We start from the raw sequence: 15,797 nt of genomic DNA, 5'->3' as shown, positions 1-15,797 counted from the left end.
AATTGAATACCAAAGACAAAGCACGCCACGATACAAGCGTCAGTCCTGCCAGCCGGTAAAAAACAAGATGAACAACCAGAGAGGTAAATAATCATGAAGAAAAGGGGGTAAAAAAGGGCCAGCGCAGAAGAACACAAGGCAAAAATACGATCAACATCTCAAGGGACTTCAGAGTCAACAAGAATAATAAGAGTTTTAATGGTAGGTAAAACTCCTTTCATTATATTTTTTTTGCAGATATTATTTGTGTTTTTTTTTTAAACAAATTTAGTTAAACTTAAAAAGATAGCAACATTATGCCATTTGTTTATGTTGTCTATGAGTCTATGGCTGTCATTTTCTGTCAGTGTGAATGCGTGTCAATATTATTTTATTAAATTTCACGAATAAAATTCCAAAAATGCCTAAATTACCTGATCGGTAAGTCATATTATATAACGCGCATTATATGTATAATATTAATTCGATCGGTCATCGAACATTATCATTTTTTTCTATTATTTATATTGTGCAAGAGTGTAGTCCTACTATAATATTTTGCCTAAAAATATACTAACTTGGAATTTATACAACATTATTTAGTTATCATGCTATATCCTGAGAATTAATCGTTTTAAAATAGGATTTTGAGGTGTGACTATTTATTATGTATGTGTATTAGTTATGGATTATTTTTCATGATAGGTTATGGTAATTTTGAACGGCGTAAACTTCATACGATACGATATAAAGGAGAGTTGAATCAGTATATAATTAAGCCAAATTAGGAATTCTATTAGTTAGCTATGTATGTTTTGTGTTTAAATTTTCAAATACGTTTCTGAATCTTTCATATGTAAATCACAACAGATGGCGCAAAATAAAGATATGTATGGAACTATAACTTGATGTGCGGCGGTTTGAAGAAGTAATAGCTCGCAATACACCAGCAATACTCATATCGCGACACTAGTGTCAAGGTCACGCCTCAAGCTATTATACACAGTTGTTGGTTATACTTTCATCCAAGAAATTGAGAATTGTTGAATACATTTTAAATATATGGTTTTAGATGGTTGGATTACACAAAATGCGGTTCTCAAATCCAGGGAACCAGAATAATTGCATTCCGGACACCTCTCCGACCGGTAAATATACCTTTAATAATTTTGAATGTCAAATATTTTTTTTTTTTTTTTTTTTTTAGAATTATTAATAACCATATCCTTGCTTTTTCGTACAAGGTGGTTGTTAGTAATTTTGAACAATCACAAACACCCAGGCTTTGAGAAAAACACATAAATGTTTTTGTCATGACCGGGAATCGAACCCAGGAACTCTCGGGTGGAAGGCGAGCGCCTTACCCACTGCACCACGAGAGCCGCCTGAATGTCAAATATTAACAATAATGTGCACCCTGTTAAAAATGTCTTTAAAAAAAAGGATTTTATAAAGTTATACACATTCACTGCCAATTCTGTCGAAAATACTCTCAATCCGTTTCGAAACAGTTCTAGACGAGAACCAACCAAGAGAGCAAGCCGGATTCAGGCTACAGTACTATGGATCATATACAGGTCGTCAGGGAAATCATAGAGCGCTACCAGGAATACAAACTGCCATTATATCTTGGTTTTATAGACTATGAAAAGGCGTTTGATTCCATCAAAAAATTCTCAATTATAGACGCCCTTAGCAACCAAGGAATTTCCAGACGCTACATAAACATATTGAACAGTATATACAGTGATGCCACAGCATGCGTGAAACTCCACAAACGGTCGTGTAAATTCCCCATTAACAAAGGTGTCCGGCAAGGTGATACCATTTCACCTAAACTATTCACCGCTACTATTGAGGACTTATTTAGGAAACTTGATTGGGAGGAAAAAGGTGTTCCTATTAATGGAGAGCACCTCAGTCACCTGCGCTTTGCAGATGATATTGTTATACTCTCACAAGACCTGAAAGACCTCCAAGGTAGAATGCAAGAACTTGCGGATGTCAGTCAAATGGTCGGTCTAAAGATAAATGTCTCAAAGACAAAAGTGATGAGGAACTGTTTTTCGGACCCTGCGATTATCTGTATTTCTGGCACCCAACTCGAGCAAGTCAGCAGCTATGTCTATCTAGGACAGCAGGTGTCCATAGACGGAAGCATGCATGATGAAATTGCTCGAAGAACAAAGCTGGGATGGAGTGCTTTCGGACGTCTGAATAGTATCTTCAAGAGTGACCTACCATTATGTCTTAAGCGTAGGGTGTTCAACCAGTGGCGATTCTCCCTTGAGAGCGCTGGAGCGGTGCACACCCACCCACTCAATTTATGCGAAAAGACTTTTTTTAAATGAGTATTTAATTTATATTTGATTAATTAAAAGTGTTCTGATCTATTACCGTAGTCATTAATTCATATACAAAAACAAATTCTAATATGTGTTTTTAACCGGCTATTTTAAATAATAATATTATATGTTGATGGGAGCGATATTCGCCATCGCTCGACCAAAGCGCCCAGTAATCTAATTTCGATTTCTTTGCAATGAGAAAGAGCGTCGTCTGTCGCGTGGAATAGCAATACGTAAATATTTTTTCTACGTGCTCGGGAGCGACAGTTTCAGTCGCTCTCGGCCCGAACGCAGATTCATCGGTTTTAAAACAATACAGCCCGTATCACACATACAATTATTGTTTGACAATTTTTATTCAATAATATTATAAAAATAAATTCTTTTCACAGTACGCATTTAAATTTCCGCACATGTTGACAACATTTCTCAAATTTAGGCGAAGTACAATTTAAAAATAAACTTCAAGTTTTTTTTCAGTTTGATAACTAAATTCACAATGTTTATCAATTATGATATCTCTCCAAACTAGCTCTGTAATACGTCTGACTTTTTAGATAAAAATAAACTCAAAAATGAATTGTCTGTTATTTACAGCTTGGATAATTTTTATAATGCTGACACATTTACGGAAACGGTTTTACTATTAAATTAAATTTTTACTATTCCGATGACATCAGTGGAAAGCGAAAGATGTTTTTTCACACTCAAACGGATCAAGCGTTTTAGTAAAAACACCATCGCGCAATCAAGATTGAACGCATTATGTATACTCAGTATCGAAAAAAGAATGATACAAGAGATTCCTGACTTCAACAAACGCGTAATTGAAAAATTTGTGTCGATGAAAAACAGAAGAATGGATTTCTCATACAAATGAACAATAAATCCCGGTCACTGCTAGATACGAGATATTTCGGTAGTACTAATAATTCGGTCAAAACAAAATAGTTCGTGTCAACCAGTTTGTGTTAAAGTTTAAAATCCATTTTTTTCAAGAAAAACTGTTTAAGAGGTACAACAAATAATAAATAGTGAGTTATTTATGATTTATTTTAAATGTACTAAATTAAAAAAACCAATAGTTTTATTTTTTATTTTTTGGTGAAGTTTTGATGAAGGCAAATGCCTTTTTACGGCAGTCAAAAGGTGAAAAAAGTGAACTCCCAGTAAAATAACTCACCGGTCGCCACTGTGTTCAACTAATGTGTGCTACCCATGCTCACGTATGGCTGCGAGACGTGCACCCTCAACACGAGAGATGTCCAAAGGCTAAGAGTCACACAGCGAGGCATGGAGAGGTGCGTGTTGGGCATCACGCGAAAGGACCGTAAGAGAAACGAATGGGTTAGGAAGCAGACAAGAGTACGCGATGTAATAGACGTTGCCAAACAGCTGAAATGGAGATGGGCGGGGCACATTGCTCGCCGAAAGGACGGCCGCTGGACAAATATCGTCATCCAATGCTACCCAAGGGGTACGAAACGGCCACAGGGTCGCCCTAAAAGCCGCTGGATTGACGAACTGGTAAAGTTCGGCGGAAATACGTGGCAGCGAACGACACAGGACCGAGAGAGTTGGAGGAAGCTTGGGGAGGCCTTCATCCAGCAGTGGATTGACCCCGGCTGATGATGATATTTTTATAAAAATCGAAGTTTTTTAAAATAAATATAAAAATTATTAAAATGATGAATTAGTCAAAAATCTAGACGCTCAAAAATTGACATCTTAATAAACTAAATTTTAATAATAAATATAACCATAATATATAATGTAATAATAAGATATGACCCTGCAACAAATTCACATTTTTTTACAATTGTAAGTTTATCTTTGAAATAAAAAAAAAAATCTTTATAATGTTTTCAAATACATATTTATTAATTAATACAGTTGAAATTGTAAATTATCAAAAAAAAAATCTCAAATTGCAAGCTTCGTATTTTTCCGCTAGATTCTCTGCTGGCATGCCTCTCCCCCTGTTTTGTGGTTGAATGGGAATGGTGTATCAAAAATTAATGTGTATCCCTTTTTATTAGACATAATTTCTTCTCAAAATCACAATATTATATTTATTAATATAAGCCAAAGAGTATGTTATTATTATTATCTACTTATATTTTCTGTTGATTTTGTTTAAAAGTAATACTGACATTAATTCTACGTGTAGAGGTGTCTCATTATATTATGAGTATTTTACAATAATGCAATCAATATTCCTCCATAATGTTTTAGTAATAAAACGATAGATGGCAGTAATCATAGTTTTTGCTGTATTTAAAAAAAAATTATCTTATTTTCTACTAATAAATGTCATAATTTATTATATTATAACGGTGGAAAATTATATACCTATAAGCATTGGCGGCTTAATCCGGAAAAACCTAGCAGGTCAATTTTGAATATATTATTTTAATTTGCCTTTTCGTTGTATACTGAAAAGACGTATTGCAAATTGACTTTTTATACATTATAGTATAAGTGCTAGAAATTGTTATAGGTCGGTACCTACTAACCCTTCAAAAAATGTCCGTTTTTCATAACGCCAACCCATCGTTAACCGAAATTGCACACAACGCGTTATAATTTTTTGTAAATCAGGTCCACTTTTCTTTCTTTGCTTTTTGAAAAATCATCAATCACACGATTATAAAAATTGTCTATTTTTCCCACATATTTTTTTTCAATACTGAGCATTGCAAGAGCGGTCAGTCTATCCTGGCCCTATTGCGTAGAAAGGTTTTTATTCTTTTGAGAGTGGAAAAACATCTTTCACTTTCAACTGTTGTCATTGGTATGACGCAAATAAATTGGAGAACTTTGATCGACTCGGAAAATGTTTCGTTGAAATTATTGCTGAGTAAAAAATGTAGAAGAGAAACTGCACTAATAGCGCCATGCAAATCATCTCGTTGATAAAACACCAATAATTCATTTTTTAACTTGATTATGTTTATTTCTTCTAACAGTTTTACCAAATTTACTTGACGTGTGGGAAAATTATTTTTAAAATCAGTGTAATTTTCTTTATTGAACAAATCGGATATAATGAGATGATCGTTGGATGCAAATCGTGCTTCCATTTCCATTATAATTGTATCACAGACTTCAATTGCTACTGCGTGCGTACTAACTGCTTCACAAAAATGTTATAAATCACCAAAAACTCCTTATATATTATTAAAATAACCAAAGGCATTCGTCAAAACCTGTCAACGAATCCGAACCGCATACACAGTTGCGTCTTGAGACCAATTATCTAGTCAGTGTTATCATTCTGTTTCATTTAATTAGGTGAAAAAATCTTTTGTCTCACACTCGGGCATTGCCGATATTACAGTAATTCACGCACCGTTACAAGCTTCGATCTCGTATTTTGTGTTATATCGATCTCTGTCTTATGTATGAGAAACGAGAGAGAAAATTTTATAAAAATATTCAATTTGGGTCAATTTTCAGACTGCCGGCGAACACAATATTTTTGTTCGGGGAATTATCGCCCAAACAAAAAAAGCCCAATAGACTGGGTTGACACAATATCGCGCGCCCTATAATTTCAAATCCACCGATTATTATTAATATTATTATATATGACATTGCACATATTATAAATATTATTATGTCGATTGTAATGCCGGGTCCACACCGAAAACAAGTCGCGCGACAACTCGTTAAATTTTACGATAAGCATGATAATTATCGTAAAATTTCTTAAGCAATTATGATAATTATCGTAAAATTTAACGAGTTGTCGCACGACTTGTTGCCGGTGTGGCCGCACTTTTAGGTATTTATTTTGGCAGGTCAATGACCGAATGACCTATAGAGGTAGCCGCCAGTGCCTATAAGTACGGTAATATTACAGTATCAAAATAATGTCACTAAATCAACGTAATACATAATGATCACGTAGATCATATTATTATGACATAATATATTATGTTCTACGTGAATTCTACGATATTTAAGGCTATACCTCAGTTGAGGCACGGTCTAAAAAGATCGTGGCTAGGCGATGTGCGGATTGCGGGTCGCGGGTGCAAATGACGCATGCCGAACGAAATATAATTTGTCATATAAATCCAACATGCGTCCATTTAATGTTCTCTTTATTGTTCTATTAGTAACAATAATAATGTATTCATTGACATGTTTTCTTTTTCAAGTAAATGGGTAACGTTTTTAGTCATCTTTACACGATTTAAGAATTAATACCCCCGTCGCCATCACGAAACAAATTGACGTATTCCCAGCTCGACGTTCTCTCTCCGAATGCCAGCGAGTCCAAAATATCGTTATTTACGTTGAAAGCTGATTCGGGCTATAACCCCCACCCTATCTTTATAATTAATTAATCTACAAATAAAATTTCTGTAGGGATAACGGTTGATGAAATATGACCAAACACCCGTTTTTAGCCGCCATTTTTCCAAGAAGGCGGCGTTTGCCCAGGGTTGCCAGAGATCAGTCAAAAAAACATTTACAGTGCTACAAACTTATCTGAAGAATTGTCACAGTTGAATATTACCCAATCTGACATTGGAATAGGTGCGTACTGACTGAGCGAGCAGCATTGCCTTAGAAAATATACGTAAAAGCCTCTCGAGGCAGTCAGTCAGTACGCTATTCGCCCGAGGCAGACGCATGTTGGATTTATATGACAAATTATTATTCGCATGCGTCATTTGCACCCGCGACCCGCAATCCGCGCATCGCCTAGCCACGATCTTTTTAGACCATGCCTCAACTGAGGTATAGCCTTAAGCCGGCTCGCACATCACAACTCGCCTCGTGTGCCTGACAGCCATAAATAAAAACTTCCGAGAACGGGCGGCCAGTGTTGCATGACACAAACTCGCACATCTATCTAGCGACAGTCGCGCGTAGCCTTCGAAACGTATTGATATTTCAAGCGGTAATCGGCGAGCTGGTATAGGAATGACCAATTCGTAGGTGTTTCTTTGTGACTTCGACCCTACGACTCAGAGCCCGAGAAGGATGCAACAGCCAGATGTCTTTTTCAGACGAAACAGTTGCTGAATTATGCGAAGCTCCATTTGGCAACATGTGATTTGTTGTTTCGTCAAATAACGATGACGTCACATCGACGTATTCGATACGTTTTTAGGCGGGACGAGTTCTGATATGCGAGCCGGCCCGCGCAGCGATTTTCATAATATAGCGTCTAGTAGTTGCATTTTTGTCCGTCGTTCAGATAAGTTTGAGGGAGGACTGTACCTTCGTTAATTTCAGATTTCAGGTCCCCGCTCTATCGACCAGATTAATAGATTGACTCATACCATAAATATAAATAATAATAAAAATATACTTATTCGAAACCACTAGGAATGAAATGATAATACTATGCATAATGAAATACCTTTGTCGTCCTGTTACAATAGAATCGAGTGTTTTTTTTTTGTATATTTAGGTAAATACTTGAAATCCCTTCGACTGCCAAGCTGTACAAATATTTGTAGGAACGATTAAATTTAATACGAAAAAATATCTACCATTTATTCAGTTCGGATTGGTGCAATATTATTTCATTCTGCATTACAATATTGTATTGGTGTAATAATTATCTGTTTTTTAAATGTTATTATTTGTCGTACCTATCACTTTCATAAATCGGATTTGAATTATTAATTGAAATTAATAATGATTGATATTAATACTATCGGCTGGAGGTACTTGATGGAATTTGAATTTAAATTCTAATGGATTCAAGCTCTGTACTATTCCATTTAAGTCGTTTTTTGCGACCCGGGTTTCTTGTTGTATTGATTTATTATATAAGCTAGAGTTAAGAGTGTTCGTTGTCAGTGTGTATTTACCTTTGGTAAGTGTACACGGCGTCTGAAGATGCCGAAAGGCGAAACCCGGGTCGCAAAAAACGACTTAAATGGAATAGTACAGAGCTTGAATCCATTAGAATTTAATAATGATTGATTGATTCAATACTTATTACAATATTATTATGTAATATAAACAGCAAGTTTCTGTGTTTAGGCTTGTTTAGTTTCATTGAGGAAAATGCTTGTTCGCAAATATATCAGCTTCCGAAATCTTCACGAAATGCATACAACCTAGCCTTCTTACGCAGGTCAGGCTTGGACACGTGGATACGGCTCGTCAGGAAGGATATTTTTATCTAAATTGGCCAGTTATAATTAGTGGATGAAAGCATTTTTACCATATTTCACCGAAAACTTAAATCCTATTGATATGCAAGGCGGACCTCGGATCGCGCACCACTGATTTAGAAAACATCTCAGGGTTCAGGAAACGTTTATCTAAAAACTGTTTGTGTTAAATGATATTAGGTACATATTAGGTACATATAAGGAACCATTTTGAATCGAATGGAAGCATGTAAAAATTAATAGATACAAAAATAATTACAAGATAAAAAGAACTTTTTATATACCTACAACGTTTTTAAATTTTCTGTTCAATTATTATGCTCAATATGCTGAAACTTGTACTTGATATGAAGTAAATAAAAAACAAACAAAAAACAAATATAGAATACTGAAATGTCATTTTGATTCCCATGGTAACGCACGTATATATTAATAATTTAGTTGCTAGGACCACCCACTTAGCAACCAATAATAGTGGATTGGATTACGGATTTCTTTCGAAATAACTTTCCGTACAAAACAGAATTAACTGAAAATGCATTCAATTCTGCTTAAAGATGGCTAAAGGTATTAAAAAAATGAACTGGCATTGTGTTCTGATATATTCTAAAAGTTTCAAATGTCTAGCTAGTCGGGAAGCTAGTTAAAAATCGATTGGAAGATTTGTACTGGATAAACAACCACCGGACAAACAAGAATACGAGCTAATAAAAACGTTGTAAATTTAACTCTCACGGTCAAGTTTTAATAAATATACTCTGCAATCAGATGAGCACACATACAACATAGATAAAATTGATTGAAGAACCGAAGCATTTCATTCAAAACATTTCCATTCAGTAAATTTTTGATAAAACAACACTGATATCAGAGATTTTTTTACGTCAGAGTAATTCAGATGTGATTTATAGGGTCTAACTAAGCACTTGTCTGTAGGTACTTTCTATGCAACTTGATAAATGTAGAAAATCCATGTACCTATACAAAGCTAGATTTTTGTTAAAATATACAGAAAAGGTGTTCCCTCAGGTCTACAGGCATCACTGTACAACCTCATAAGTACCTGTTCTCCTGCTACACCTATTTCATCAGTGCATCTGGATTGTTGAATGCTGTGACCACTTCCTTCAACTGAATATTCTTCTCCAAAATACCACACAATTTAATCTTTCCATGGCCAAATAGAGAGGATGTTGTATCACACCCACGTAACGCGTGTGTGAAAAGAATGGTACGTGCGTCATATTATTGTCGTTATCATTATTGTCGTTATCATTATTGTCGAGAACAACACATCTGGTTTACTTCCCTTTGGTTTTCGAAAGAATAAGTTGTCTAAGAATTGTCCTCTTGCCGACATCAGTACAAGAAGGTCAATATCTTCACATATTGTTACTACGCTTTTAAATTCATTTGCTTTTGAAATGGCAGTAGTTACAATTAAAACATCGGCATCCTCTTCTGCCTGGTTCACTTTTATGCCAACCCGTGAGAAATGTGTTTTAAGTAGTGTTATCAAGCGATTTTTATTACTTCCGTTGCTCAAAAAAAGTTCCTGGTCCACCTGATTGACAATGTTTCCTTGAAACATAATTTCAGGCCATGGTTTTAAATTTATACGGCGTAATCTTTATACAAACTTTGTCCCACTGGATGCAGCATTGGATGGATATCCGTCAAATACAACTTCAATTTGTAACTTATAATGTTTTGTCAAATAATCCGAATACATCTTCGCAATGTCATCAAAGCATGAATTTCGGGGCCAAACTACTTTATGTAGGAGATGTCCTCCGTCAACCACAATAAACTGATTGTCAATGTTGGTGCTGTGAGTCTCAATGCTGGTGAAAGTAGAAATTAGAATGTGGCCCTTTCTACCACTCCCACTAACCCTCCCCCCACCCCCACGCACCATCTGGAACATTGTGCCCATTGACAATAAAGACTAGTTTGTAAACCCAAACTAATTAATAAACCCCAAATATTTTTTTTAATAGGTAACTAATCTTTTATTATTATATAAGTAGGTACCCTAATAATTTCAATTCTTAATAATTTTAATATTACTGACCATATTTTGAATCAGAAAGATATTCTTAAACCAATAAAAGGTAATTATAAGGTAATTTCAAATAACAATAACAAAATATTTAATATCAATAGCATATTAACTGAAAAAACCCAGCGAAATTAATGGACTCTATCTAACTAGTCACTCCATTACCTTTGGCCCAAATTCCATGAATGTAATAAACCCACCATTACCTACCCAACCTATTTATTAAATGTAAAAATAAAATAATAATATTCAAATATAAGGTAATGAACTTTGTTTTTCGTCACCTGAACATTTCACATATTGTCGCCTTGGACAATATAATCCTAGAGCGACGATATACTGTTTTCAACAGCAAGTATCTCATAAACGGTCAGAGATAGAAAAAAACGTATTATGTAAACATTTTAGGAAATCTAATTAGCTTTAATTTTGTATATAACAATATTTTTGCTACGACCAACCGTTTTTGAGATATAATCAAAAACCAAAAAAACACCCAAAATTTTGCGGTTTTTTGCCCGCCAAAAGTTGTGCCGAAGTCATCCGAATTGGCAAAACTCGTTTTCTTGTCACTCATTACCATATATACAAATTAAAAAGAAAAAATCTTCCACCCGACGTTTTGCAACCATAACGTATTTTTCAGTCGAATTTGACTGGACTAACACTTCCACATCCGTAATTTAAAAATATTTTTTTTCCGGCAAATATTGGCGCCAAAAGATTCACGTCCTGGGTAAATATGCAGTTCCGATTACTGCTTTTTCTGGATAGAATGAGGTTTCCTTTAACATGTTTGGGCTCAATATACTTTGCAAAATGCAAGGCTACCTACTTGTCTATGAAAATAATAAATTAAATTGTCGTAAAAGCGTTAGCAGTGTGAAAGCTTTTATTGAAGAATTTATCCTGTTTCCGGTGTGGTGTTATTTTATTTTGAAATAATATATAATAAGTATATCGGTATGTAATAATGTGTGAGACGAATTATTAAAATATTAGGCGAAAGTGTGACCAATATTCTACATATAGTCTGTTATACGAGTGATACTTGGCATTCGCTACTATCATTCGGTGTTGTGATCGAATCCGTATACATAATTAGAGAAATGCTGTTTATTTTGTCATTCGTCTACTTGAGACGATTGTATACACGAAAAGTCACGGTGCCAGGCCGGGAAGTGAGGTACTTGATACGCGCCTCAGATTCACTTGCATAATATGATATATAGGTACAGCTTATTTTGTGATTCGTCTACCTGAGACGATAGTATACATGGAAACTCATGGTTGCAGCTCCGGAAGTATTCGTGGATCCAAATCCCATCCCCCATTACAATGACACTGCGGCCGCTTTAGTTTCGTATCTATATGAGAGACGCAGTTCGACTTTTAATAATATTTAAAACTGGCCATTGGCATCAAGAATGTGCATGGTGTCAAGCAGTATATTGGTTTCGTTGTCTTTCATACCTACCTACCATAAGGTGCATGGACCCTAAGGTAAAGAACACAGTGTATCTACTATTTTTTTTAACATTTCTTTAATTTTTCAATATTTGATATGGGTACTTATATAATATGTGTGTTTTTTTTTTTTAAATATTAAAAATTATATTTATGATTTTCCCGTCCTCTCGTGTGCGACATACCTATTTCATACATTTAAGTTTATGTAATGGAATTTAATATTCCCTCTAAACATTCCGCCCAAGTACTGCGCACACCTTTCATCTGCACGGCGCGGCTCTGTACGCCTGTTTTTGAAATTTCAGTTGGTATCTATTCTTACAATCTTCGCTAAAGCGTCAATTACATTGAGCTACTTTACGAGCTGTTTGTTGGCGAATTTACAATTTGCCTGTAAAGTCGCCCAATGTAATCATCTAACAAGCTAACAAGCAGGTTGTAAACACTCTACCGATAAAAGTTGAAAGCCGGTCAACTTTACACGCTACACGCCGACGTGGGGCCTACTACGTCTGCGCAGTAGAGCGCAGTAGCAACCTCCCGGTAAAAAAACGAGCTACGTTCTGTCAAAATAGTCGCTGGCTTGTGGCTTCTCAGCGAATGGAAAGTTTTGTGTGTCATCATCATAATCGCAGTAGCTGAATCGCCCGCTATTAAATTCGCCAACAAACAGCTCGTAAAGTAGCTCAATGTAATTGACGCTTAAGATACCCATTGATTTGAATTTATTCAACTCCAATTATTAGCACATACTTATCAGCGCTGCTGTTGATTATTCTAAATTCAAAATTTTACTAATATTTCTGATGTTGCTATTGCATAATATAAAAAATAACAGTGATCAAGTATCAGTTATAAAATTGGTTTTATAATTTAAAAAAAAAATACTCGTCTGTACATACATAGTGAATAAATTAATAAATGATGTCTGATCCAACAGTATCCTTTTAATATGGTAAAATTGAATCAATTTTAGTAACGAAGCGAACTTTAAATTTAGCATACCGTCCCGAATCAAAAATTACAAACGAAACCGACACACTACTACATGTGAACGCCCTATGTCAAGTAAAAGGGATGCGTCACTTCGTATTCTCTGGTATTCTATGGTATTTTGTTAAACAATTTTGCTTATTCAATTCATTTTTGATTAATTCAGAATTAAATATAATTTTTATTCTTATTCTTCTTCGGTCATGTCTGCCCATTGTCTGGAGCATATGGACACCATACGGTGCCACAACACAGCTTTATGTCATAGACTAAAATGCAATAAGCAAAAAAAAAAACTCCACATCTATAATGACGCCGTATAGACGATGTGTTTATCATTGTTTTACATTTAAAATTTATTCAACTTAATATTCTGAGACTATTTGTTCATAATATATTATCGAATCCATGCGTAAAGATATCTCTCAGTACATGGCTTACGGGTCGGCTCATAATGTCGTGGGTTCCAGATTAGAATCCTGGGCTTGGAAAACACACATATTGTTTTTTCAATATGTGTTTGGAGTCAGAGTATGGACCTTATAGGTTGAGCAAAAGTGGCTAACATTCATTTCTCGTAAAGACAAACAATCTGTTAATACAAACTTCCACTCCGCGGAGGCCCATATTATCATCTCTTTAGAATCGGACATGGTAAAAAAAAGGTATAGAAAATCTTAATTTTCTAATAGAGTAAGTTTTTTGTTTTTATTTAATATTTTATTTGAAGACTAGTTCCATATGATACAATGCTCCCATCGTATTCTTAATTTCCACCATTGACTCGACCCCATTCCCTAATAAGCCTGTTCGTTTAGTTCCGCGCTTTCGGTTTCTCGTTTTCAATTAAATTTCGCTGTTTTGGTTCCTTTATGAACCTGTCGACCGGTCCGTTCATTGGCCTACTGCCTGTGCTCCGTAGACAGAGCTTCATCTGAATGCCCGGACGAATAGTAACGTCTGTCCTATGTCATAACACCTTCAGTTTCATTATTTCATTTCATGTTTTTATTCATACAAATTATCCTCCAATTATCACCACAATGTTATAATATAGGTACAGAAAAGGTATTTTTTTTACAATTACGATAACACAAGATCCGTGTTCGTATTCACATTAACAAGATTAGCCATTAATTGCATGATGTTGCCTTTCAGCAACAAATTGTATTTATTTTTTGTGTGAATGAAAGTTAATTTAAAAACTTGCAGTTCTGTGTAAGTGTGCTGACACAATAGTTATAGTTTTTATTCACAGGTGCCACAGTTAATTTATAATAATATTAAACATTGCATATTGTGATAGATCAGAAAAGTAATAATATATACATTAAAGTGTTGCCATTATGCCACTGACCTACAGTAGAAGATAATATTTAACTAGGTATAACAATAACGTTAAACTAAGTAGATATTACATTTTTACCAATTTGGGGAATGGATATAACAATAATTAAGGGGTACAAGTCGGTTTACGGGAAGCCAGGCGGGAACCGCGCTAATTTTCATAGCCGATTTTGGCAAAATTCATGAATTGAAGAATGAAAACCTAACAAATATTCCAGTATATCGGCAATTATTATCAAAATTTGTTTGTCGCTGGCTTCCCTTAAGAGGGGACATGCTCAGCGTAGGTCAAAATGGAGCTTTTGATCTATTTTCAAAGCACGATCCTGGACATACCTTAAACGTTGTAGATAATCTATTTATATAATTTTGAAGCCTTATTATCCTTTATATTTATTTTAAACATTTGATGACTGCATAAAGTATTTTTATTACATAAAATAGTATTCTTTTAAACCTCGCTCTAATGTTTTAGAATATAGTCATATTTCAGTACATAAATGTGCAGTGGTGTTAAGATTTTTTACGTTTATTAATTTTTAAACGCATTTATAAAACCATCAGTATAATTTATATCGACATTATAATAGTAAAATATTTACGATAAAAAATTATATTGATAATCTCTGTGATCCCAAATTTGACAAGAATTGGGCATTTTATTATTCAAAAAATGGGCAAGATTAACACATTTGAAGATAATTCTAAAGATACTCATTATAAGCTATGTCTTTGACCATTCAAGTGTGATAAACATCCTACGAATAATGATTGCTTTATAATAATTATTGACCTAAGAATAAGGTAGGGTTTTTTTGAAATACGCCATTTCTTTTGGCATTCCCCAGTGGTTAAGCTACAACATACGGCCGTAGCCATAAATTGACAAACTATAATTGAAGTAGGGTGTAAAATTATGTTAACGCGCGTGTTTGAACAGAAAAAAAGCTCCATTTTGACCCACGCTGAGCACGTCCGCCCTTAAACCGACAAGAACGAATTAAGGTCATCCATCAAAGCTTATTCGATTTAGTTTTTGGACTGTTCCTTATTTTCCTTCTTTTTTGATGTTTCGGACTCGATAGAAAGGACATTATTGTTCTATTTCAGCAGAATTCAATGTCCGATCTAGCATATTATCGGATATCAAACTCAAGTAATACAGTAACTATCACCTTTTTTGTTATGAGCGTTCCACACTTTCCATTGTGCTATAACACAGTTTAGTATTTAGAATCTTACTTGTGCGCCCCTAGTTAGATGAATCCTGGGTCTGGGAAAAATCACACGTTGTTTTTCAATAGCGTGATTGGACCCAGAGAATATACCTAATAATATGCTTATTCTTCTTATTGTGCCATCCCCTAGCAGAGGTCGGCTACCATATAGGCGATCTTAGATTTGTCGTCTGCTACCCGGAACAGTTAATATGCTAATATCCATATATTGTCA

At 34.8% G+C, this 15,797-nt stretch overlaps 1 protein-coding gene across 1 annotated transcript in view; it reads left to right on the top strand.

Annotated features, from left to right (window-relative positions):
• The first annotated feature begins 300 nt into the window (after positions 1 to 300).
• Positions 301 to 15,797, top strand: part of LOC147075815 (RNA/RNP complex-1-interacting phosphatase homolog) — a 130,288-nt gene continuing 114,791 nt past the window's right edge. Inside the window, exons 1-2 of the mRNA XM_085942132.1 lie at positions 301 to 420; positions 1,052 to 1,127. Of these exons, the coding sequence (XP_085798258.1) occupies positions 353 to 420; positions 1,052 to 1,127 (144 nt within the window). The 5' untranslated portion in view covers positions 301 to 352. The remainder of the gene's footprint in view (positions 421 to 1,051; positions 1,128 to 15,797) is intronic.

This window comes from Rhyacophila brunnea, unplaced genomic scaffold (assembly GCF_057557595.1).
Source record: "Rhyacophila brunnea isolate RB1 unplaced genomic scaffold, BYU_Rbru_1.0 scaffold_14, whole genome shotgun sequence".
Taxonomy (NCBI): domain Eukaryota; kingdom Metazoa; phylum Arthropoda; class Insecta; order Trichoptera; family Rhyacophilidae; genus Rhyacophila; species Rhyacophila brunnea.
The sequence above is the reverse complement of the archived record's forward strand: the minus strand, read 5'-3'. Positions and strand labels throughout refer to the sequence as shown.